Source organism: Dryobates pubescens, chromosome 16 (genome assembly GCF_014839835.1).
Source record: "Dryobates pubescens isolate bDryPub1 chromosome 16, bDryPub1.pri, whole genome shotgun sequence".
In the NCBI taxonomy this organism is placed as follows: Eukaryota; Metazoa; Chordata; class Aves; order Piciformes; family Picidae; genus Dryobates; species Dryobates pubescens.
Window position 1 is genome coordinate 4246307 of NC_071627.1, and position 25935 is coordinate 4272241.

The following is a 25935-nucleotide window of genomic DNA, read 5'->3' on the forward strand; positions in this document are numbered from 1 at the left end:
CTGCCCGGACGCTGGCTCCCCGGAGGGAACCAGACACAGGGAGTCCCCTCGGGCTCTGCCCTCCCCTGCCTCGCCCCCCTCCTGCCTTCCCACCGAGCCCGGCGATGGCAAGACGCCGCTTTCCCGATCCTCCTTCCTCTCCGCAGCCTCTCCCGGGGCCCACGCACCAGCTGGGCCCCCCACCATGCTACTCCCACCGCCCCTGCTGCGCTCCTGCCCGCACAGCCTGGCGCTGCCTGCCCGCCCCCCGCCTTCACCTGCCAGCCCTGCCCGCTCGCCAGGCTCCGCAGCTGCTCCCCAGCGGCCTGCGGGAGCGCCCCAAGAGCTGCCTCTCCCCCCAGGCAGCCGTGCAGGGCCCCCCGGGCAAGCCCCTCAGAGCCAGGCAGGGAAGCCGAGGCGGGGCAAGGAGCTCCTTAGACCCTGGGAAAAGGAAAAGAGTGAAGGTTTGTGCCAGTGAAGAAGGGACTGGGACACAGAACACTGGCAAAGCAGGGGTGGTGGACAGTCCACAGAGGCTGGGAGGGGGGCGGCTGGAGAGCAGCCTGGGGGAGCAGCCTTGGGGGTGTCAGCTGGTGCCAAAGTCCCCAGGAGCCAGCAATGGTCCCTGGCAGCCCAGCAGGCAGCTGAGTGCTGAGCTGCAGCCAGAGCAGGGAGAGCAGCAGCACAGGGAGGGGATTCTGCCCTCTGCTCTGCTCAGACCCCACCTGCAGCACTGCCTCCAGCTCTGGGGCCCCCAGCACAGGAAGGACCTGGAGCTGCTGGAGAGGCTCCAGAGGAGGCCACCAAGATGAGCAGAGGGCTGCAGAAGCTCCCCTGTAGGGACAGGCTGAGAGAGTTGGGGCTGTTCAGCCTGGAGAAGGCTCCAGGGAGACCTCAGAGCAGTACCTGAAGAGCTCCAGAAGAGCTGGGGAGGGACTTTGGACAAGGGCTGGGGGTGCCAGGACAAGGACAAGGGCTTTGAGCTGGGAGAGGGGAGACTGAGGAAGTGAGGAAGAAGAGACTGGAGGTGAGGAAGAAATTCTTGGTAGTGAGGGTGGGGAGACTCTGGCACAGGTTGCCCAGGGAGGCTGTGGGAGGCAACCTGGGCTGGTGGGAGGTGTCCCTGCCCATGGCAGGGGGTTGGAGCTGGCTGAGCTTTGGTGTCCCTTCCAGCCCAGCCCATGCTGTGGTTCTATGTTTTGTGCTCAGAAGCCCTGCTGGGACAGGACAGTTGCCATCCCAGGATGGTGCCACCAGCATTCCCACAGCACCAGCAGGACTTTGCCTGCCCTGAGGGCTTTCCCTTGGCTCTTTGCAGGAGCAAAACCTCCTCAGGAAGGGGTGCAGGGGCAGGTCTCCTTCTCCTGACCTTGGCTGGGCTCTCCCAGCCAGCTGAGCAGCAAGCTGCACAGGGTCACCTCCCAGCCAGTGGGGCACCCCAGTGCTCACCACTCTGCAAGGCTTTGCTTTTCCCTTCATGTCCCCAGAGGAGGCTTCTAGACCACAGAGTCACAGAATGGGCTGAGGTGGAAGGGGCCTCCAAGTTCATCCAACTCCAGCCCCCTGCCACGGGCAGGGACACCTCCCAGCAGCCCAGGCTGCTCAAGGCCTCATCCAGCCTGGCCTGGAACAGCTGCAGGCAGGAGGTAACCATCAAGCTGGTTACCCACACACAACCCAGCTGTGACTGCTCACGGAGGATTCATCCCCACTGGGACACTGCAGCAGTGGCTGAGGAGACCTGGCCACGCTGCTCTGCCTGCCTGGGGTCTCTGGTGTTGCTGCCTGGGCACAGCTGGCTCTGAGACAGAGCAGAAGGCCCCAGAGCCCCTGGCTGTGGGTTTCTGTAGGTGGAGGAAGGGTTTGATGACCCAGCAGCAGCACAGCCGTGGTTGGAGCCGGCAGGGCTGGCTAGTGAGTGGCCAGGCCAAGCACTGTGCCAAGCAGTGGCAGATCTGCTCCTCACCAGCTGCACAGCCTCAGCGGTGGCTCTTTGCCCAACCCTCCCCCAGCCCCCTGCCCCAGCCCTCTGGGGCTTGCTCAGCTCCACTCATGGGCCATCACTCTGCTTCCCATGGGTCACACACAGAGCATTAGGACTTGGAAGGGACCTCCAGGGATCATCCAGTCCAACCCCCTGCCAGAGCAGCAGCACCCAGGGCAGGGCACACAGAGCACATCCAGGTGGGGCTGGAAAGCTTCCAGAGCAGGAGACTCCACAGCCTCTCAGGGCAGCCTGCTCCAGGCTCTGCCACCCTCACAGGGACAAAGTTTGCCCTCCTGTTCCCATGGCACCTCCTCTGCTCCAGCTTGCCCCCAGTGCCCCTTGTGCTGTCCTTGGACATCCCTGAGCAGAGCCTGGCTCCAGCTCTGCACATCTTGATCCCCAGCAATGAGGGCAGCCCTCAGGCTCCTCTGCTCCAAGCTCCAAGCCCCAGCTGCCTCAGCCTGGCCTCAGAGGGAGATGTTCCACTGCCTGCAGCAGCTTTGGGGATGGACTCTCAAGCAGTTCCCTGAGGTCCTTCTTATGCTGAGGGGCCCAGAACTGGGCACAATATTCCAGCTGTGGCCTCAGCAGGGCAGAGTAGAGGAGAGATAATCAGGTGATGAGTGAGGAAAAGGAGTCAGCAGGAGCTAGAAGGTAGTGATGGAAGCTAAAGACTTTAGCTTACCCTGGACCATGGTATAAAGAAAGAGGGCAAGGGTTTGCCCCTAGCAGAAGTGGAGGGAAGGCCATGATGGGCATTAGCTCATTGCTAAGGAGAAGCACTGATGGGGGATATCCAGGTCTGTGCTCAGCAACCCAGGTGGAACAGGACAGTGGCTGTCCCAGGATGATGCCAAGACACCACCACCCCCACAGACACCGGCAGGAGTTTGTCTGGCCACAGGTACCAGTGTCAGCCACTCAGCTGGCAGCTGTGGGCACAGAGAGAGGGCTTGGGTTGCTCACAGGCACCACAAAACCCACCACATGCAGATGATGTGGGGGGAAAATGAGCATCCTGCCCATGAGCATTTTGAAGGGGGACCTGGGACCTTGGTAAGGACAGCATGGGGAGAAGAACCTGGGCTGCAGCCAGAGCAGGGAGAGCAGCAGCACAGGGAGGGGATTCTGCCCTCTGCTCTGCTCAGAGCCCACCTGCAGCACTGCCTCCAGCTCTGGGGCCCCCAGCACAGGAAGGACCTGGAGCTGCTGGAGAGGCTCCAGAGGAGGCCACAGAGATGATCAGAGCCTGGAGAACCTCTCCTGTGGGCACAGGCTGAGAGAGTTGGGGCTGTTCAGCCTGGAGAAGACTCCAGGGAGACCTCAGAGCAGCCTTCCAGCACCTGAAGGGCTCCAAGAGAGCTGGGGAGGGACTTTGGACAAGGGCTGGGGGTGCCAGGACAAGGGACAATGGCTTTGAGCTGGGAGAGGGGAGACAGAGACTGGAGATGAGGAAGAAATTCTTGGTAGTGAGGCTGGGGAAGACACTGGCACAGGCTGCCCAGGGAGGCTGTGGCTGCCTCCTCCCCAAAGGTGTTCCAGGCCAGGCTGGATGAGGCCCTGAGCAGCCTGGGCTAGTGGGAGGTGTCCCAGCCCATGGCAGGGGGCTGGCACTGGCTGAGCTTTGGTGTCCCTTCCAGCCCAGCCCATGCCGTGCCTCTCTGAGCACCAGCAGGACCCTGCTCAGACACAAGGGGAAGCAGAGCACTCTGGGTCCCGCTGGTTCCCAGTGCACCATCTGGGTCTTGCCCCGTCCCGAGGATGCGCCGCGGTGCCGGCGCGGGGGGCAGGGAGGCTGCTGCCCGGACAGGGCTTCCTCAGGGCTTCCTCTCTCAGGGCCCTTCGTGAGGGCACTGGGACGGGAAGAGCCGGGAGCAGCCGAGAGGAAACGAGCGGCGGGGGAGCCGCCGCTGGGGCAGCTCCGGGGGCTCTGCCCCGGCCCCCGGCGCTCTCCTTCGGGAGGGGGAAGGCACCGCGGGCAGGCGCGGGCAGGACACCCACGGCGCCATGGCACCGCTCTCCAGAGCGGCTCCGTGCCCCCGTGACCGGCCAGGGGGGCACAGAAGCCATCCTCGGAGGTGGGGAAGGCGATGTGGAGCTCGGGGTGCACGGGAGCAGGCAGGGCAGGCAGCAGAGCTTCTGCCTGTGTGCTCCGCAGCAGCACGGGGGGGGGCTGGCCAAAGAGGCGACGGGCTGGGCACAGGGCGCCGAGCAGCTGGCACAGGGCACCGAGCAGCTGGCACTGGCCAGGGCTGCATGAGGGCATCTCCAGATTCAGTGTGGGAAGAGATCCAGCACCCAGCACAGCCACTGTCACCTGCAGGAGAGGGTGGGACTGGAGGGAGCCCATGTGGGGAGTGGGCTGGAGAGCTTGTGGGTGGGCTGGAGAATTCATGAGTGGGTGGGCTGGAGAACTTGTGAGTGGGTGGGCTGGAAAACTTGTGGGTGGATGGGATGGAGTCCACGTGGGTTCCTCAGGGCCCTCCACCTGGCTCCAGATCCATGCTCCCAGCCTGGCTGGCCACAGCAAGGGGGCTGCAGGGTGTTGCTCTCCCCAGGCCCCCACCAAGGGCAGCTTGGCCTCTGCTCATCTGCTCTCTAGCCTGGATGTGGCCCCGGCTGCATGCCAGCTCCAGCTCAGTCCTGCTGGCAGCTGCCTGGGGAGCTGCTGGAATAGTCCCAGTGGCTCCTCCTGGACAGGACTCCCAGGATTGGGGAGGCTGCATCCCCACCCATGACACCACTCCATGAGGAGGAACTTCCTCAATTTGAGGGTGCAGGGGCCAGGAGCAGGCTGCCCGGATGTGTGGTGGAGTCTCCACCCCTGAGAACACTCAAACCCACCCAGAGCTGTTCCTGTGTGACCTCCTCTAGGTGACAGCGGGGTTGGACTCCATGGTCTGCAGAGGTCCTTTCGAACCCCTGAGATTCTGTGACACACCTGCCCTCCAAACCCAGCCCTCCCCGTGGGCAGGGGCAGGCTGGGCAGTGGGGATGGCACTGCCAGCCCTTCACTACTTTCAATTTCCCCTTCCCAGAAAGGCTTCAGGAGCTGCTTCCAGATGGGAGCTGGGAAGATGGTTCCAGTGGGGAAGCTGGTTCCAATGGGGAAGCTGGTTCCAGTGAGGAAGGTGGTTCCAGTGAGGAAGGTGGTTCCAATGGGAAGCTGGTTCCAGTGGGGAAGCTGGTTCCAGTGAGGAAGCTGGTTCCAGTGAGGAAGGTGGTTCCAGTGGGGAAGCTGTTTCCAGTGAGGAAGGTGGTTCCAATGGGAAGCTGATTCCAGTGAGGAAGCTGGTTCCAGTGCGATGCTGGTTCCAGTGAGGAAGCTGATTCCAGTGGGCAGCTGGTTCCAGTGGGCAGCTGGTTCCAGTGGGCAGCTGGTTCCAGTGAGGCACCACACTCCCAGCTGGTATTTTGCGGTGGGCTGGAGGCTCTCCCCCTGCTGCCTGGGCTGCCGCTGGGCTCCAGCCGCGGTTCTCGGTAGCCAGCCCCTCGACGGGCTCCGGGCTGCGGACATCCTGGAGCAAGGGGTTCGCAGCTGCCTTTTTTCTGGTGCTTCCCTTGGCGGGGGGCAGCTTTCATCTCCCTGCCTCAAGCTGCGCAGGCAGGAAGCGCAAAGGCGGAGCAGCGGTCAGCCCCGAAGGGCCGGGGCGCGGAGCGGCGGCTGCTGGCTTTAATTAAACCTCGTCCGCTGGCAGAGCCCGAAGGCGAGAGCGGCTCCTGCGCTAGGACACGGAACGGCTCCGGGACAGTGACCCCCACCGGCGCTGCTGCCGCCTGCCTGCAGCGCTGCCAGAGCTGCCCCACACCCGGGCTCTGCCCCACACCCCGACGCTGCCCCAAGCCTGGGCTCTGCCCTCATCCATGCCTCTGTGCCCTCCTGCCTTGCTCCTTCTGCCCAGAGACTCCCTGGCGCTGCTGCCCTGCTGTCCTCTGGTCACCCCATCAATGGCTGTGCCCCCGTGGGGAGCCCTCCCCGTGCCTAGCTTTGACGAGGTGCAGGGCTCCCACCTTGCACCTGAAACAAAGCACCACTGGGGACCGCCCTCCCTCAGCTCCCTACCATGGGTCCTCAGCCCCTTGCCATGGGCCCTATCCCCCCACTGTGACCCATGCCCCTCTGCCAGGGCGCTCAGCACCTCACCAAACCCCCAGTTCTCTTCCTCTGGCAGAACCCTCAGCCACGGAGCTCACCCTGCTGCTGTGACTCGTCATCTTCTTCCCCGGGGCTCATCCCATCACTGTCACCCCAGCCCTCTTCTGCAGGGCTCACCCCTCTGCCACAACCCCCAGATATCTTCCATGGGGCTCATCCTACCTCTGTGACTCCCCCAAACCTCTTCTATGAGGCTCATCCCACCTCTGTGACTCCCCCAAACCTCTTCTATGAGGCTCATCTCAGCACTGTGACCCCAGCCCTCTTCTGTGGGGCTCCCACTGATGTCACCCTGCAACCCTCCTCCACCAGGCTCTTCCATGACATCCCTCTGACCCCCAACCTTCTTCTGTGGGACTCCCTTTGATGTCACCCCACAGCTTTCTTCTATGAAGCTCTCACTATCACTGTGACCCCCAACTTTCTTCTGTGGGGCTCCCGTTGATGTGTGTGTCCCTCCCCCCGAGTCTCTCCCGTCAGGCTCATCCCATCACTGTGACCCCCAGCCCTCTTCTGTAGGTCTCACCCCTCTGCCAGAACCCAGTCTCTCCACTGTGGGTCTCACACACTTCCCCCCCCCCCCCACTTCCCCCTGGGCAGCGATTTTTTTCTCCTCCCAGCCCGACCCTCCCCCCCAGAGCGCAGCTCAGCATCTCCTCGCCAAAGCCACCCCTAATCAGCTCTATTATCTTTGCCTCCATTATTCACCGCTCGCTGCCGTTGGCCCTCCCAGCCCTGCTGCCCCCCGTGCTGCCGGGGCGCGGGGGGCTCATCCCATCATCCTCCACCTACCACAGCGGCCACCTCCAGCCTTCCTTCCCACCCCGGCTCCCCCCCGGCCATCACCCAGGCCGCATCCAGCTGGCTCTGCCTGCATTTCAGCCTCATCCTCCCCGCCAAGGATTCCTAAACCTGATAAGGGGGGGGGGAGGGAGTGCTGCTTTCAAAGGAGCAGGGCTGACCTTTGCCGCGGCAACGAGAGCTGCATGGGGGGAAGAAATTGGCTGTGGAGAGAGAGGGAGGGAGCGGCTGGAGGTTTACAGCCCCCGAACCACGCCGTGAGCCCAAGGCTGTAAACGCAGCGGCACCGCCGGAGCCGGCCCGGGCTCCCCCCACGGCCCCAAACCCGGCCCGGGAAACACAACAGCCTTAGGGGGGAGAAAGCAAAGCAAAGGGCAAAAGCAGCCTTCGGTCACAGCGGGGGGAGGTGGGGGGAAAGGCAGCTCCTGAATTATTTAGTGAGCGGTTTCAACGCGGCGGCTGCCGGAGCCGCGCTGGGCGATGGCTATCGGCGAGGGACGGCCCCGGGGGAAGCTGCCTGGTGGGAACCCAGCCCCGGCCGGCTCCCCCTGGACAAGGCACCCTCTGGTGCCGCAGCAGCTGAGGGATCCCTGGAGCCCTGACCGGTTTTCCCGCTGCCTGCTGGGGGTTCGCATCCCCTCCTGAGGCCAGAGCCAGCTTTCCCAGTAGAAGGGGAGACGCTCCCAGTACAGCCTGGCTCCTCTGCTGGTCCCCGCGCTGCGGTGCAGTCCCGCAGAGCACATCCTCCTTGGAGCAAGCCGCTGGGTTCTCCACCTCCTGCAGAGTCACAGCCCGAAAGCTGCCTCCCCCTGCAGCCCCGGCACAAGATGGGCAGCCCCGAAGGGGCGGTCAGCGCCCCCCCACCAGCTCCCCACGGCACCCCAGGAGAGCTGCCGCCCCTTCCCCTCTCACCTGGCTCTTCCCAGCTCTTTTTTTGTTTCCGAGGCAGATAACACTGCTCTTTGAAGAGCAACAGTTGAGTGAAGGCCTCCCAGTGCCTTTTATGATGTTAAATTTATGGCCTCAGCTCCACCATCGCCGTTTTAACCATGGAGGCTCCCGCGGCTTTAATGCATCTCCGGTGCTGGCATCAGACACAGGAGCAGGGGGGCACACGGTGGCTCTGCCCTTCTGGAAGAGGTGAACCCCAGCCCTTTTCCTGCTCCCAGCACAAAGTTCTGCCAAACAGACAACGTGGGCTGCAACCATGTGGAGCTGTGGGGCTCTGTGTGGCAAGGGAGGCCTTCTGCTGGCACCCAGCTGGCCACTGGGCCTGGCCCCACTGCTGGGCAACCACCAGGGAGGCATCAAGCCTGGGGAGACACCTCCAGCAAGCCATGCCTGGGAAACCAGGAGACCTCCAGTAAGCCATGCCTAGAGACACAAGCCTGGAGAGCCACCTCCAGCAAGTTGTGCTGAAAACCCAAGCCTGGAGAGTGACCTCCAGCAAGCCGTAGCTGGAGAGCCAAGCCTGGAGAGCCACTTCCAGTGAGCCATGCCTGGAGACCCAAGCCTGGAAAGTGGTCTCTAGCAAGCCATGCCTAGAAAACAAGCCTGGAGAAACACCTCAGCAAGCCATGCTTGGAGAAACAAGCCTGGGGAGACAGCTTGAGCAAGCTGTGCCTAGAGAGCAGCTGGAGATCCAGCCCACAGCCCCAAGCCTGGAGAGCTGCCTCCAGCAAGCCGTGACTCTGTGCTGGGAGCCAAGCTTGGAAGGCCATGCCCAAGGAACCAAGCCTGGAGAGCTCATAGAGGGGAGCACAGGGAGCTAAGCCCAAGGAACTGAGCCTGGGTCATCACATCTAGAGAGCAGAGCTCACCAGGCTGAGCCTAGGAAACCGAGCCCATGGTGTCCTCATCAAAGACCTGGAGCTGAAGAGACATGGCCAGGCCAGCCTGGAGAGGCAAGCCTGGTGGGCTGTGTCTGGGCAGATAAGCTCCACAGAACCATGGAATGGAAGGGGCTGTCAGCAACCTCTGGGGATCATCCAGTCCAAGCCCCCTGCCAGAGCAGGGTCACCCAGGGCAGGGCACACAGGAACACATCCAGGTGAGTCCAGAGAAGGAGACTCCATCTCCAACCCTCCCTCATCCAAAGGCTGCAGGATGAAGGCCCTGCTGCCTGTGCTGCTCTGCCAGTGAGGTCAGTGGCTGTGCTGGGGACATCCCAGCCCTTCTCCTGCAGCTGTCCCATGGCAGGGAATGCCCAAATCCTGCACCAGCTCTGGGCTAAGGGCTGGGTGGGATCACTCTGGGATGGCTGGGCTGAGACAACAGCTTCCCCAAGAGGAGAGCTGGAGCTGAGACACCTCCTAACTTGTCCTAGAGAGGGCTGGTGGCCATTCCCCCTCCCCTGGGCAGAGAGCCCAGGAGCGACTGGGCCCTGCTCATCTCTCTGGTGATCACCTCACCAGATGCTTAGCTGGAGGAGCCCCCTCCCTGCCAGAGGGCAAGGCTGGCAATGGGCAGCACTGGCCTGGGCAGAGAGCCCATCTGGATGCATTCCTGTGCGACCTGCGCTGGGTTGTGTGGCCCTGCTTGGACTCAATGATCTCTGGAGGTCCCTTCCAGCCCCTAACACCCTGTGAGCCTGCAGCAGACCCCATGCTGGGAGCCCCTGCGGCCCTGCTCACCTCTCTGGTGATCACCTCACCAGATGCTCAGCCGGAGGAGCCCACTCCCTGCCCGAGGGCAAGGCTGGCGCCGGGCACTGGCCAGCCATGGCAGGAGGCCAGCCGGGCACACCTCCCTAGCCAGGGGGACACCAGCCGAGGCCGCGGACTTTTGTCAGCAGATGCCTCTTTATTTTTTAACGGTGCCTGAAACTCGGCCCGGGGCTATCAGGAGAGATTGGATTGCTGCTGGAAGCGACACCAGCGGGGGCGGCAGAGCCGCGCCGTGCTCTTGCCGCTTCCCGCAAGGTCGAGCCGGGCAGCCCCCGGGGGCGCCGCGCCGGCCGCGTCCTTCCTGCGAGCAGGATCACATGTCGGAGCCCAACCGAGCCCGGAGAAGATGAAACCTCTGAGCTCACCTCCCTCCTCGGCACAGGCGCCAGCCGGCTTCGCGGGCCCCGCGCCTGCCCTGCCGCCGGGGGGCACCGGGCAGGGCTGCCAGCGCTGCCAGCGCTGCCCTTCTCCCCCCGGGGATGGCAGCAGACCCCGCGGGTGTCCCTGCGGCTGGGTGATGCTGAAGGACCTTCCCACGGGAAGAAGTGGTCAGCCCTGGCAGGACACGTCTGGCAAAGTCCCCTGAAGGCCTTCAGCCAGATCTCCCCCTGAGAACCAGTTCCACAGCTGCCCAGAGGGCATCAGCTTGGAAGGGACCCTCCAAGGTCATCTTGTCCAACCCCCCTGCAGGCAGCAGGGACATCTCCAAGCAGAGCAGGCTGCCCAGGGACACATCCAGGCTGACCTTGAACATCTGCAGGGCTGGGGCCTCAACCCCCTCCCTGAGCAGCCTGTTCCAGTGTCTCCCCACCCACACTGGGCAGAACTTCCTCCTGATATCCAACCTCAGTCTCCCCTCTCCCAGCTCAAAGCCCTTGTCCCTCATCCTGGCACTCCCAGCCCTTGTCAGAAACCCCTCCCCATCTCTCCTGGAGCCCCTTCAGGTACTGGAAGGCTCTAGGGTCTCCCCACAGCTGAACTATCCCAGCCTGTCCTCATAGCAGAGGTTCTCCAGCCCTCTGATCATCTTGGTGGCCTCCTCTGGGCCCTCTCCAGCAGGGCAAAGAGATGGACAGGTTTGGCTCTGGTGGGACAGACACATGAGCAGCCATGTCTTGTCCTTGCCAGGGCTCTTCCCCACACTTGGAGGACAAGCAATGGGAGGGGGTGAGGGGGGGTGGGCTCCTTCCAGGGCCAGGTGAGTCCTGCTGCACCAATCCCACTGTGACACAAGGGGTGGACAACAGAGTCAGCAGGGGAAGTGCAACACTGTCCCCACCACAGCCCACATGTGCACGGGGGGGGGCACCTGCAGAGCCACCAGGGACCCCAAGCAAGGGCCCTGAGCAGCCCACAGCTCTTTGTGATCTGGCACCAGCCCTGAGGAGAAGGCACCACGAGCAGTGCTGGCTGGGGAAGCCAAGAGGAGCTGAGCACAGGCACTGGGCAAGCTGAGAGGACCAAGAGAGCAGCATGTGGAGCATTCCCTAGGAGAACCCCCAGGGCACTCTCCCAGCTTTACTCAAGCTCCCCAGCTTGAGGGGTGGGGGGAGCAGAAATGCAGCCCAGACCCTGTGTCCCTCTCCAGCCACTTGCTTCTTCATCACCCTCATCCTCCTCGCAGCAGCCTGTCTCTGCCCCTTGCCTCTGCCCCATCCCAGCTGGCTGGGAAGTGCCAGGGCTGATGGCCACGCTGGGCATGCCCCAAGGGGGACAGGGTTTCACCGGCCCTGGGGACACTGCCAGCCCCCAGCACACCCCACCCCGGCTTCACCCATCACCGGGACCTGCCAGGCAGTGCACATCCACCCCTCCAAGTCCCCTCTCCCTGCCACCAGGGGGAGCCACCGGCGTCCAGGCTCAGCAGCCACCTCCCGGGGGGCCACCTCCAGCCCCAGCCCCTTGGCACAGCCCTGCCTGGGTGGGGGCTGCAGCCCCGAGGCGGGCGGCCGCAGGCTGGCAGCGGGGATGCTGGGGCAGCTGGTGCGGTACAACCGGCGATGCCCTTTGGCCAGGAGCAGCCAGGCTGTGCCGCTGCCCTGTCTGGGAGAGAGCAGAAACCGCAACCCCGGCCCCGTTCCGCGCTGGCTGCGGCGAGGAGGCGGCGGATGAGAGGCTGGAGCCCAGGCTGCCGGAGATGAAAGGAGCCCGCAGCGGCTCTCCCGGCTCCCCGCGGCCTCAAGAGCTCCTAAAACATTAACGAGACACCTCCCCCCTCCCCCCCACGGCCCCCAGCGCAGCAGCAGCTGCCGGCCGCGGGGTCCCCCGGGGGACGGCTGCGCGGTGGGGAGCAGCGCGGCCGCGCAGGATGCTCATTAACGACCTCCGCTCAGCCCTGCAGCGCTGCCCCCCCGCTCCCTTCGCCCCCCCGGGAAGCCGCTGCCGCTCGGCCCTGGGCGGGGGTCCTGCCGCCTGCCCACCGCCTGAAGAGCACAGGGCAGGGGGGTCGTGCTGGGGAAGGTGCCCCCTTGCTCAGGGTGGGCATGGGGGGCAGCTGGCTGAGCTCCGTGCTGGGGAGAGGGCTTGGTCCTGCTTTTTGGGGTGTCTGAATGGGGCAGCCTGGGGACAAGGCTCCTGGAGCAGGATGTCCTGTGGGGACAGCTCAGCCCTGAGTGCCACCCACCCACACCTGCAACACCTGTGGTGACCCCAAGTCCTGCCACCTTCCCACCTGCACAGTGTCTAAAGAGCATGAGGCAAGGGGGGGTCATGCTGGGGAAGGTGACCCCTTGCTGCCACCCTGGCACCTTTGTGTATGGCCTTGTTTTCCCCACACCCCTCGGGGGGGCATGGGGGGCAGCTCACTGAGCTCCACATCAGCTCCACAGCGGGGAGAGGGCTTGGGTCTGCTGCTTTGGGTATGTGCATAGGGTTCACCCAGGGCCCAGGCTGAGGACAGAGGCCCTGGAGTGGGGAACAGTGAGTGCCATCCACCCAGTCGGTGCTCACCCCACAGCTGGGGCTTCCACACTGCCCTAGGGACTGCACTCACCTCCTGCCCACTTCCCAGTGCTAGGGACCTTGCCACACCACTCACCCCAAGGCACCCTCCCCACCAGCCCTGCTGGCTGCTCTGAGCTTGGTCTGCAACCTCGGAGCCCACCCAAGCCACACAGCCAGGAGCAGTGCCCCCAGGTGCTGAGCCTGCTGCTTGGTGTCCCCCGCCCAGGCTTTGTATCCCCTGCACGGAGAGGAGAGCTCCTTGCAGGGTATGGTAACACTAGCCAGTCCCAGCCCCCTGGGGACTCAAGGTGACAACTGACCCCGTGGCACAACCATCACCATGAGCACCCACAGCCCACACATTCCCTCCTGACTCCCTGGCCCAGCTCAGGCACAGCAAAGGCCTCGGGTCAAAGGAGCAGAGGAGGCTGAGGGAGACCTCATTGCTCTCTGCAGCTCCCTGAGAGGAGGCTGCAGCCGGGTGGGAGTCGGGCTCTGCTCCCCAGACTCAGGTGATAGAAGGAGAGGAAATGTCCTGGAATTGTGCCAGGGGAGGGTTAGGTTGGGCATGAGGAAAAATGTCTTTGCTGCCAGAGTGGTCAGGGAGTGTCCCAGGCTGCCCAGGGAGGTGGCGGAGTCCCCATGCCTGGAGGAGTTCCAGAGCCCTGTGGCCACGGCACCTGGGGCCATGGTTTGGTGGCCATGGTGGGGTTGGGCTGCTGGTTGGAACTGATGATCTCAGAAGCCTTTTCCAACCCAAACCATTCTACGTCTCTCTGATCCTTCGGCCCGTGGGGAGGGCTGATCTTGCTGCTGCTCCGAACTGCGCCGGGGGTGCTGGGAGGGAGGAGCCGTGGGAGGGTTCCAGCTCCCTCGGTCACCGGGGCCGGAAGCAGCCCGGAGCAGCCCGGAGCGGGGGATTTGCATAGCACAGATGGCAGCCCTGGAATTTCAAAGCAGCCCCCGAGCCGCAGCAGCTGAAGGGCTCCGCGGCCCCGCGCAGCTGCCGGCGGCAAGCTGAGCTGCCCTGGCAGCCAGCGCCTGGCAGCCAAGAGCAGGAGGCACGGCACGGCACGGCACGGCACGGCGCGGCGCGGCGCGGCGCGGCATCTCCCCCCCACCCCCCAGCACCACTGCCCGCGGTGCGGGGTGGGCAGCAGGCGGCCGTAGCAGGGGGAAACGATGTGGCTGTGGGAGCAGATGGGGGGGACGCGGGGGGCTCTGGCACCGGCTGGCACGGCAGGGCTGGCACAAGGAGCGGAGGGCACGACACGTGAGAGCCGGCGGGAGCTAAATTTACCGGCGGCTCGGCTCGGCGAGCGGCCTCCAAGGAGACGCCAGCAGGGGCTATAAATACCTGCGAGGAAACAACCGGGCACGGCCGCGCTGAATTATTCACGGGCACAAGATGGCAGGACACGGAGTCACGGCGCTGGCACCGCGGGGGCACCCGCAGCTGGCACCGCGGGGGCACCCGGAGCTGCAGCACGGCCCGGGGACAGCCAGGGACTGGAAGAGGGCAGATCGGGACTGGAGATGAGGCAGAAATTCTTGAGAGTGAGGCTGGGGAGACACTGGCACAGGCTGCCCAGGGAAGCTGTGGCTGCCTCCTGCCTGGAGGTGTTGCAGGCCAGGCTGGATGAGGCCCTGAGCAGCCTGGGCTGGTGGGAGGTGTCCCTGCCCATGGCAGGGGGCTGGCGCTGGCTGAGCTTTGAGGTCCCTTCCAACCCAGCCCTTGCTGTGGTTGTGTGATGTGCCCCTTGAGTCGGGCACCCCGTGCCCTCTCCTGTCTCCCGCCGCGGGTTTCTGAGGAGCTGCTGAAGACAGGAGGGGAGGGTTTGGGGCAGCGGAGCAGCACTGAGCTCCTCTGCTCGCCTCGGCTTGGGGGACCTGCCCCTGGTAAAAACAGAACAGAACAAAACTAAACCAAACCAAACCCAAAGCCCAAACCAGCCCCGAGCAAAGAAGCGAAGAAACAACAGCCACAAACCCCCACAACCCGAAACAGACGAAACCCCACCACGCCAAAACCAGAAAGCCCCCGAGCCCCCCTCAGCACAGCCGCTGCTCCCCGCGGGGGTTCCCGTGCGCTGCCAGCCGGTGCTGCAGCGCCGGCGGGGGGCACCGGCCCCGCTCTCTTCCCCGGGTCTCTGCTGCCATCCCCTGGCAGCGCGGAGCGGAGCCGGAGACACCAACCCGGGGGGACCGGAGGGATCATAGGTGGCCCGCTGCCAGCCCTGCCCCACTGGTGGGGGAGGAAGAGGAGGAGACACCCACCCCCCCCGCTTCCCCGCGCCACGCTGGGGGCATTTTGCCTGTTTTCAGCCCTGGTTTTGTTTCATTCACCCCGAGTGGTGCCAGGGGCTCGCTGGTTCCCAGTCCGGGCCCTCTGCTGGTCCCTAGCCCCCTGTCCCTTGTCCTCACCTCCCCCTGCTCTCAGCATCCCCACCCCTGGGGATCACAGAATGCAATCAGAGAACCACAGGGTTGGAGAAGTCCTCTGAGATGAGGAGCCCCTGCTTTAGTTGGGCTAGATGACCTCCAGAGGGTCCTCCAACCTGTGCTCATCCAGTCCAGCCCTCAAGGGGAAGAAACTGTTCCTCATGTCCAACCTAAGCCTCCCCTGGGGCAACTGGAGGCCATTTCCTCCTGTTCTGTCGCTTACTACTTGGGAGAAGAAATCCAGGGGAGTGCCCTTGAGCCCAAGCTTCACTCACAGCTGGAAGCCCAAATCTGGCCCAACAAATCACACCCAGGTGGGAAATGTCCCTTCCCTGTGGGGGTCAAGCTGCTCCCTCCCCTGTCAGCCCTTGAAGGGGTGGTGCTGAGGGCCACAGCTCAGCAGCAGTGCTGGGTTAAGGGTTGGGCTTGATCCCAGAGGTCTTTTCCAACCACCACAGTTTGGTGATTCCATGACTCCCACCACCCTGCACCTCCAGCACCACAGCTGCAGGGCAACCTCTGCCCCACAGCCTCCTGGCACGCAGGGGGCACTCACAGCCTCCCCAGGTGTGACAGCTGCCCAGTGTGCCCAGCCCCCTCACTGCAGGAGGCCTGGGAAGAGCTGCCCCAGCACCCCCTCCTCTCCTGGCCAAAGCCACAGGCAGCAAGGATGTGACACTTGCCTGGACAGGGGCCGAGGGAGCTGGAGGGGACTGAGGCTCCAGGGCCAGCACAGGAGAGGGGCTTGGGCAACCCCAAGCCATCAGGCAGCTCAGCAAAGGCAGTGCCAGCTCTGCCTCAGCCCCTTGTAGGCTGTGGGGAGGGCATGGGCCCATTCTCAGTCCTCCCTGGGGAGGCTCTCAGGCTCCCAGCAGAGCCCAGGTGCAGGCAGGAGGGGCAGGAAGGATGGGTTCAGCTTGGAAGAGGATTCTGGGCTGGGTTACTTCATAGAATCATAGCAGTTTTAGGGTTGGAATGGACCTCAAGGCTCAGCCAGTTCCAACCCCCCTGCCATGGGCAGGGACACCTCACACTGGATCAGTGCCACAGCCAGCTTGGCCTTAAAAACCTCCTTTGGGAATGGCTCAGCCTGAGCCATTTCACCTCATTTAGGAGCCAGGGGCAGATATGTGTGGGTTGGGCTGCAGAAAGGGGCAGGAGTTGAACAGATCCCCTGCTCAGACTGAGAGGTTTGAGGACTCCTGGTCTTCAGCATGGCCCTTGCTGCATTTCTGTTTGCCAGCTCCAGCTTCTCTCCCAGCAAAGAGAGATGCAACAAGAGGTCACAGGCTGAAAGGCAGAGCCAGGACAAGACCCCACACCTAGGAAGGCCAAGCAGTAGCTGTCCAAGCTGAGCCCCCCCCCCCCCCCCTTGGTGGCTTTCAGCTCCCAGAGACAGCCCTGAGGGGCTGCCAGCCCCCCATCACCCCAGTCCTGCACCAACCTGTACAGGGACACTGGTCCCTGGCTCTTACTGACCCTCCCCTGCATCAGCCCCAGCCCTGCCAAGCCATGGTGGCCATCAAGGGCCAGACCCCTCAGGGGACAGCTGTGACACCCAGGAGCTGGCTTCCTTTTCCAGGCTTCCATCAGCACCCCTGCAGCAAAGTCAGAGCAGGGATTTGGCTCCTTTGCCTTCCTAGGAAGGACTCAGGAGCAGTGTCCAGGTGAAGGTGGGAATCCACCCTCAGTGCCCAGCTCATGGCTAAAGCAAAGTGGCACCTCCCCATGCCCACCCCTGCTGCTCCCAAACCTTCCCCCTGAGCCCAGAGGGCAGCTACAGCCAGAGGGGTGGCCCCAGACTTGCATTTGCCACTTGCCCAGCCCAGAGCCTTGCTCCTACCCAGCTAAGGCCTTGGCCAAAAGGATGTCCATGCCCAGATGCTGCTAGGGCAGGTGAGGCAAGGGCTGGGACAGCCACAGCCTGGCAAAAAGTTGAGCTTGCCAGGGGAAAAGAGATGAGGCAGCAGCAGAGAAGTGGAGCTGGGCAGCCTGGGGGGCTGAGGGCTTCCTGAGGGTTGTGGTGGGGCAGGAGCAGGGCACTGCTGCATGGAGGGAGCTGGGCAAGGCAGGACAGGGCCAAGGTCCATAGTGAAGCCCTTTGGCTTTGCAGCAGCAGGGCCTCACCAGCACCACCCTGAGCCATGTCCTGTCCAGCTCCACACAGGGCACAGGGGCCAAGGTGCTGCTGGTGGAAGGCACTCGCAGGTCTGCCCCCTGAGGGGGCTGAACCAACCCCCAAGCAGCCATCCCAGACCACTTCTCTGGAGAAGGCACTGACATGGGGAGGGCTTAGAAGTAAGCCCCTGGAGGAAGATTTCCTCGGGGGGGGAAAGCATTTTGTCACTGAGGCTCCTGACCAGGACAAGGCAGGAGCTGAGGAAAGATTCCAGAGTGTCACTACAGACCCTTGGGGCTCATTTGCTGCCCCTCACTCAGGTCACAGCATCTCAAGCTACCCCACAAGGAACCCAACAAAATCCCCTTGGAAGAATCCCATCCTCCTGGCAGGTACCCAGGGTGGGTTTGGAGGCCCTCCTGCAGCTTCTTGGCGAAAGGAGGCAGCTCCAGGGGGTCCCCAGTGATGTTCCTCAGCACTGGCCCAGTTCTCTTTAACACCTTCTCAGTGAGCTGGGGGAGAGGATGGAGGAACCCTCAGGCAGCCTGCAGATGATGCCAAGCTGGGTGGCAGTGCTGACCTGCTGGAGGGTCAGCAGGCTCTGCAGAGGGACCTGGCCAGGCTGCAGCCATGGCTGAGGTCAGAGGGGTGAGGTTCAACAAGGCCCAGGGCTGGGTGCTGCACTTGGGGCACAACAACCCCAGGAAGGCTCCAGGCTGGGGGCAGAGGGGCTGGAAAGTGCCCAGCAGAGAAGGCCCTGGGGGTGCTGGGTGACAGCAGCTGGAGAGGAGCTCAGGGGGTGCCCAGGTGGGCAAGAAGGGCAGCAGCAGCCTGGCCTGGAGCAGCAATGGTGTGGGCAGCAGGAGCAGGGCAGGGATGGTGCCCTTGGACTGGGCACTGGGGAGGCAACAGCTTGAGTGCTGGGTTCAGCTCTGGGACTCTCACCCCAAGAAGGTCATTGAGGAGCTGGAGCAGGGCCAGAGAAGGGCAACAAAGGTGGGGAAGGGTCTGGAGAAGAGGCCTGGGGAGGAGCAGCTGAGGGAGCTGGGGGTGTTCAGTGTGGAGGAGGCTGAGGGAGACCTCATTGCTCTCTGCAGCTCCCTGAGAGGAGGCTGGAGCCAGGTGGGGGCTGGGCTCTGCTCCTCACTCTCAGGTGAGAGAAGGAGAGGAAATGTCCTGAAATTGTGCCAGGGGAGGCTCAGGTTGGAGATGAGGAACAATTTCTGTGCTGCAGGAGTGGTCAGGGACTGTCCCAGGCTGCCCAGGGAGGTGGTGGAGTCCCCATGCCTGGAGGTGTTCCGGAACCCTGTGGCCATGGCACCTGGGGCCTGGGTTCAATGGCCATGGTGGGGTTGGGTTGCTGGTTGGACTGGATGATCTTGAAAGCCTTTTCCAACTCAAGCAGCTCTGTGGCCCTGTGGCACATCCCCAGACATCTCTTCTAGACACCCAGGGAGATGGCTCCACAGGCACCTCCGAGCCTGGGGGAGCTCTGCAGCTGGTGGCAGCTGGAGATCAAGCAGCACAGCTCTCCACCCTGCTCCTGGCCTCTCACCTGGGGCCTTTTGTGTTGGTTGCTGTTGGAGAGCAGGGGCAGTGTGGGCTTCCAGCATCCCCAAAGAGGATTGCTCTCAAGGAGGAAGGCAGCACAGGGCCTAAGAACAAGGACTGCTGCCAGCAGTGAGCAAGGCAGGGAGAGCTCTCTAGCTTCTCCTAAATGCCAAGCTGCATCTGCACCCCAGGACTTGGTCTTTCCCCCCGATCCTCCAGCTGGAGTGGGGAGGCTGAGCAGCTTCAGAGATGGTTTCTCTCAGCCTGGTTCTTCAGAGCAAGGTGACCCAAGCTGGAATTGCCCCTCCCCCAGGCCCAGCCCTTGGTGTGCTCCCCAAAAGCTGCTCAGAGAAATCCAGCTCTGAGCCAAACTCTTCCCACTGCCCTTCCTCGAGGCTTCTGCTCTTCTCCCACACACCACAGCTGGGGACAGGAAGAGCTCTAGAGCTGGTCTGCTGCTGTGAACAAGATGAGCACTAGGAAGAACACCATGGAGACCACTAAGAAGAGCACCAAGACCACCAAGGAGACCACCTGGAAGACCACTGAGTACAAAGATGAGCACCAAGGAGAGCACTAAGGAGACCTCCTAGAAGCCCACTAAGAGGACCATCAAGGAGACCACTAAGATGAGCACCAAGACCACCACCAAGGAGGTCACCAAGAAGAGCACCAAGGAGACCACCCATGCAACCAGCACCTTCCATCAGCAGCTGCCCAAAGTGCCCAGTTGGAAGGTCCCTCCTTGACTAGGAAGATCTAGAAGTGATCACAGCAGATGCACACCAGCAGACTCAAAGAGGTTTTGGGGGCTGCTGCTGTGAGGAGGAACAGAAGACAACATCCAAGCAGTGCTGCAGCTTCACAGGAGGACCCTCAGAAGCCCACAAGGATGAGGGGGCATGGGCCTGGAGCTGCAAGAGTGGCGATGGAGGCTGGAGAGGGTGAGGAGACACTGGAACAGGCTGCCCTGGCTGGATGAGGTCTTGAGCAACCTGGGCCATGGGAGGTGTCCCTGGCAGGGTGTTGGAGGTGGATGATCTTTGAGGTCCCTTCCAACCCAACCCACTCTGTGGTCCTATCCCACATCAGGTCCCTACCTCAGGACCTCCAGACTCGCTTTCACTCAACCCCAGCCTTGGGTGCTGCCACCAGCCCAGGCTGATCTGGCCCCTGAAGCAGACGTGGGAGTGCAGCTCCTCTGGGGAAGCTTTCCCAACGCTCAGGACTCCACTTCCATCTCCAGCTGTGTCCCCCAGCACTGCTGTCCCACCAGGAAGGGAAGCACACTTCAGCTCCCCCAGCTCCTCCAGCACCAAACCCCAGCAAGATCTGCCCCCAAAAAGCCACTCTGGGATGGCTCAGCTGGAGGGGAACCCCCAAATTTGCAACCACCCCAACCCACCCTCCTCGAACCGCTTGGGAAGTACTTGGTGACCCCCCTGCAGAACCACAGGGGGAGGACTCCACCACCTCTGCCTCAGCCAGGAGGCTCTAGCAGGGCTCAGCCCATGCTGAGTGAAGAGCAAGGGCCACAGCTAGAGCCAAGATGCATCTGCACCCCAGGACTCGGTCTTCCAACCCAATCCTTGTGATTCCACTCTCAAGACACAGCTGCTGCCTGCAAGAAGCTGCAGAGCAGCCAAGGGCTTCCATCAGTGGGAGCTGAATCACTTTACCCCATGGATGGGGGCAAGGATGGTGTGGGCAGAGCTGAGCAACTCACCAAGATGAATTCATTGGTAAATGTCTTGAGGAGCAACTCAAGCAGAGGTCCATCCACAGAGAACATTCAGCATAAATACTGAGAGGTTCTTGAGAGGTCTTGAGCCAAGTATTGGCCAATAAAAACTGAGGAGTCCTAGACTCAGAGCCCTAAAATGGGTTGGGTTGGAAGAGACATTAAAGGTCATCCAGTGCCATCCCCCTGCCTTGGGCAGGGACAACCCCCTCCAGCCCAGGCTGCTCAGGGCCTCATCCAGCCTGGCCTGGAACACCTCCAGGCAGGAGGCAGCCACAGCCTCCCTGGGCAGCCTGTGCCAGTGTCTCCCCAGCCTCACTGCCAACAATTTCTCCCTCATCTCCAGTCTCAGTCTCCCCTCTCCCAGCTCAAAGCCATTGTCCCTTGTCCTGGCACTCCCAGCCCTTGTCCAAAGTCCCTCCCCAGCTCTCCTGGAGCCCTTCAGGTACCCTTCAGCCCATGCTGAGTGAAGAGCAAGGCCACAGCCAGAGCTCAACCCAGAGCCAAGGCACCAGCAGCCATGTGGCTACACTGCAGCTGTGACCATGCCACCAGCTGCTTTCCAAACCAGCAAAGCCACCAACCCCCTGTGGGCCAACACAGGAGTGCCAAGAGTCCAAGGTGAGCCAAGGCCCAGGTTCACATCTGCTGGGGAGATGCTGACTGGACTCCAGCAGCAAATGTTTCCCCATGAGCACAGCTGGGCACTGGAATCGTTCCCCAAGGGCAGCAGTGGAGTCCCCTGCCTGGGACAGTTTGAGACTCAGCTTGGCAGGGGGCTGGGCTAGCTCAACTCCACTGTGACCTAGAAAGCTTGGACCAGATGACCCTTGGGGTCCCTTCCCACCTGGCATCCTGATGCACACCACAGTCCTCCCCCACCCCTGTGGCTGTCACTCAGCCACCTGCTCCACCACCTTCTGAGACTGCTCCAGCCCTTCAGAGCTGCTGGCCCCACACAGCACTCACACCACGAAGCCTCTGCTGGGAGGCCTCCAAGAAACACCACTGCCAGGGTGCTCTGGAGAACAGTCTGCTGAGGAGCAGCTGAAGGAGCTGGGGTTGCCCAACTGGCCAAGGGCAGCAGCAGCCTGGCCTGGAGCAGCAATGGTGTGGGCAGCAGGGCAGGGATTGTGCCCCTGGACTGGGCACTGGGGAGGCCACAGCTTGAGTGCTGGGTTCAGTCTGGGCCCTCACCCCAAGCAGGACATTGAGGAGCTGGAGCAGGGCCAGAGAAGGGCAACAAAGGTGGGGAAGGGTCTGGAGAACAGAGCTGGGGAGGAGCAGCTGAGGGAGCTGGGGGTGTTCAGTGTGGAGGAGGCTGAGGGAGACCTCATTGCTCTCTGCAGCTCCCTGACAGGAGGCTGGAGTCAGGTGGGGGTCGGACTCTGCTCCCCAGTCTCAGGTAATAGGAAATGTCCTGAAATTGTGCCAGGGGAGGGTTAGACTAGAGATGAGAAGCAATTTCTTTGGTGCCAGTGTGGTCAGGGACTGTCCCAGGCTGCCCAGGGAGGTGGTGGAGTCCCCATGCCTGGAGGTGTTCAGGAACCCTGTGGCCATGGCACCTGGGGCCACGGTTTGGTGGCCATGGTGGGGTTGGGCTGCTGGTTGGACTGGATGAGCTCAGAGGCCTCTTCCAACCCAACCCTTCCTCTGCTCCTATCCCTTGGTGCACACAGGAGGAGGACACCGAGAGATGAGACAAGTGGGACAGCTTTAGACCAAAAGCAGTGGACATTTATTCCTCATTTGTGCAAGAGTGTCAAGATGCATTTGAAGATGGGACGGGGGCCAGGGCCCCGTGGCCGGAGGGAGCCTGGGAGGCCACAGCCACTCTCCCTCCATCGATGGCTTTGATACAACTCTACTAGGAGGAGATAAAACTTTGCAGACTCACCTACAGTCACACCAACAATGCTGGCAATTACATGGAGGGGGGAGGTGGGGCAGGAGGGGCAGGAAGGAGGGAGGGGTTTACAAAGGAAAGGCTCCAACTAACAGCTGCCGCTGAGGGGCAAGTGAAGGTTTTTGTTCCAAAAAAAAAAGAAAGAAAGAAAGAAAGGAGAAAAAAACCCCAAGAACCCCAAAAAACCCAAAACTCCAGACACAAACAAGAACAATTTCCAACTGTATGAACATCTGCAGATGTTTAGTGCAAAGTAATTATGTAAAAAGCTACATTTGATGAAGGTTTGTGCTGATGTGGTTGCTTGGTTGCTTGCTTGGTAACCCTTTGCCATCCATGATTGCAGGTACAGGAGGTCTCAACTTACCTACAGGACACACAGGCAGCCTGTGGCAGACTGGGAGCAACACCTCTAGGCTCTGTCAAAAGTCACTTGGGAGTTTTAGCAAAGCTGCTGCTGTGGCTGAAGAGTCGAGAAAGGGCCTCCTGGCACCCCCAAGTGCAGGTCCTGAGCTCAGCTGAGCGCTCTCAGCTGGCCTCCGTCCCGTCCGGCTGCGCGACCTCGGCGTGACGCAGAGCCCGAGCGCTGCAGGGCTTCCAAAGGCAGGAGGAGGTTTCTAGAGAGGATCCACACCACCAGCTCTCAGGCTTGTGCCAAGCTTGCTCCTCACATTAAAAGCCCACTGAGACCAAAGCTGGATGGAATGACTGGAGGAAATCAGTTTATTACACAGATTAATCATTCTCCACCGTACAAGCTCCGGGGGGGGGGAGCGCTCAGCTCCTTACTATACACAAAGTTTGCTGTCAAATGGTTGGGTTGGGAGAGATTTATGTTCTGTTGCCTTTTTTTTTTTGTCACCCTTACATCCAGACCTAAGCAGTTTAAAAAAAAACCAAAACCAAAACTTAAGGAGGAAAAAAAAAACCCAAAACAGAAGAGCTATCAGCTAGGTATTGAGTGAGAAACCAGCTACAAACCAAGAGGATGGAGGGGAAGGGAGAGAGGTGAAACCAAAACCAGAACCCAAAATCAACCTCACTTGGATGCACCTAAGAGCTCCAAAACCCAGTGGAGATGGAGGGGGGGGGGGGGGGGAAGGGAGGAACTTGGTTTCCACTTCCACCTTAAACAACCACAGGATGTGGGCACACAGAATTGTTTGTCTGTTTTGCTTCCCTCTGGTTGCTCAGGACCTTTAAACCTAAAGGTGTTAGGTCCTTCAGAGTCAAATGGATACAGAGACAGCTGCAGGTTCTTCACCTTGCTCGCTCATAACTGTTATGAGTGTAAAAGGATTCCACTTCCAACCCTTCCACGACCAGATGGTGGCTCCCTGCACCTTCCCCCCCGGCACCACCGCTCGGCACCACCCCGGTCCCGCCCCCTGCCCGGCAACCCTCAATTTGGCTTCGCGGCAGGAATGCTTTTAGGCTCACAACGTTATGGCTGAAGCAGCAGCTTTGGACACACACACACAAAGAAGTTCTCTGCTAGGAGTCAATGCTGGTGGGGAGGGAGGGTAGAGGAGGTTGGGGGTCGTTGTTCCGAGTATGTACAACACGCAGCACTGCTGGGTCAGGTAAACAATGTGCACGGGGGAGGAGGAGGAGGCGTGGGCTCATAGAAAGCAGTCAAATGGAAATCAAAAGGACTTTCTCTCTCTCTCTCTCTCTCTTTCTCTCTCTCAGAGTTCCCCTATCTTTATTTGTAGAGGTTATCCCATAATTGCTGGCGTTACATGGCGTACTTCTGAGTCCATTCCCGAGCTATTCTGTTGTACCTGCACGGGGAAAGAGAGCAGCACACAGGTTACTCACTCAGCAGCAGCACACAGGTTACCACTCAGCAGCACACAGGTTACTCACTCAGCAGCACACAGATTACTCACTCAGCAGCACACAGGTTACTCACTCAGCAGCACACAGGTTACCCACTCAGCAGCAGCACACAGGTTACTCACTCAGCAGCAGCACACAGGTTACCCACTCAGCAGCAGCACACAGGTTACTCACTCAGCAGCACACAGGTTACCACTCAGCAGCAGCACACAGGTTACCACTCAGCAGCAGCACACAGGTTACCCACTCAGCAGCAGCACACAGGTTACTCACTCAGCAGCACACAGGTTACCACTCAGCAGCAGCACACAGGTTACCCACTCAGCAGCAGCACACAGGTTACCCACTCAGCAGCAGCACACAGGTTACCCACTCAGCAGCACACAGGTTACCCACTCAGCAGCAGCACACAGGTTACTCACTCAGCAGCACACAGGTTACTCACTCAGCAGCACACAGGTTACCACTCAGCAGCAGCACACAGGTTACCCACTCAGCAGCACACAGGTTACCCACTCAGCAGCAGCACACAGGTTACCACTCAGCAGCACACAGGTTACCCACTCAGCAGCAGCACACAGGTTACTCACTCAGCAGCACACAGGTTACTCACTCAGCAGCAGCACACAGGTTACCCACTCAGCAGCAGCACACAGGTTACCCACTCAGCAGCACACAGGTTACCACTCAGCAGCAGCACACAGGTTACTCACTCAGCAGCAGCACACAGGTTACTCACTCAGCAGCAGCACACAGGTTACTCACTCAGCAGCAGCACACAGGTTACCCACTCAGCAGCACACAGGTTACCCACTCAGCAGCAGCACACAGGTTACTCACTCAGCAGCAGCACACAGGTTACTCACTCAGCAGCACACAGGTTACCACTCAGCAGCAGCACACAGGTTACTCACTCAGCAGCAGCACACAGGTTACTCACTCAGCAGCAGCACACAGGTTACTCACTCAGCAGCAGCACACAGGTTACCCACTCAGCAGCACACAGGTTACCCACTCAGCAGCAGCACACAGGTTACTCACTCAGCAGCAGCACACAGGTTACTCACTCAGCAGCAGCACACAGGTTACTCACTCAGCAGCACACAGGTTACCACTCAGCAGCAGCACACAGGTTACTCACTCAGCAGCAGCACACAGGTTACTCACTCAGCAGCAGCACACAGGTTACTCACTCAGCAGCAGCACACAGGTTACCCACTCAGCAGCACACAGGTTACCCACTCAGCAGCAGCACACAGGTTACTCACTCAGCAGCAGCACACAGGTTACTCACTCAGCAGCAGCACACAGGTTACTCACTCAGCAGCACACAGGTTACCACTCAGCAGCAGCACACAGGTTACCCACTCAGCAGCAGCACACAGGTTACCCACTCAGCAGCACACAGGTTACTCACTCAGCAGCAGCACACAGGTTACTCACTCAGCAGCACACAGGTTACCCACTCAGCAGCACACAGGTTACTCACTCAGCAGCAGCACACAGGTTACCCACTCAGCAGCAGCAGCAGCACCACACAGGCTCCTCACTCAGCAGCAGCACCCAGGCTCCTCACTCAGCAGCAGCAGCACCCAGGCTCCTCACTCAGCAGCAGCAGCACCCAGGCTCCTCACTCAGCAGCAGCAGCAGCACCACACAGGCTCCTCACTCAGCAGCAGCAGCACACAGGCTCCTCACTCAGCAGCAGCAGCAGCACACAGGCTCCTCACTCAGCAGCAGCAGCAGCACCCAGGCTCCTCACTCAGCAGCAGCCCCCAGGCTCCTCACTCAGCAGCAGCAGC

The 25935-nt window shown here is 61.5% G+C and overlaps 1 protein-coding gene across 1 annotated transcript in view; it reads right to left on the reverse strand.

Moving 5' to 3' along the window:
* Nucleotides 1-23648: 23648 nt before the first annotated feature.
* UBE2D2 (ubiquitin conjugating enzyme E2 D2) overlaps nucleotides 23649-25935 on the reverse strand; it is a 45924-nt gene continuing 43637 nt past the window's right edge. Inside the window, exon 7 of the mRNA XM_054168456.1 lies at nucleotides 23649-24075. Coding sequence (XP_054024431.1) covers nucleotides 24030-24075 — 46 coding nt within the window. The 3' untranslated portion in view covers nucleotides 23649-24029. The remainder of the gene's footprint in view (nucleotides 24076-25935) is intronic.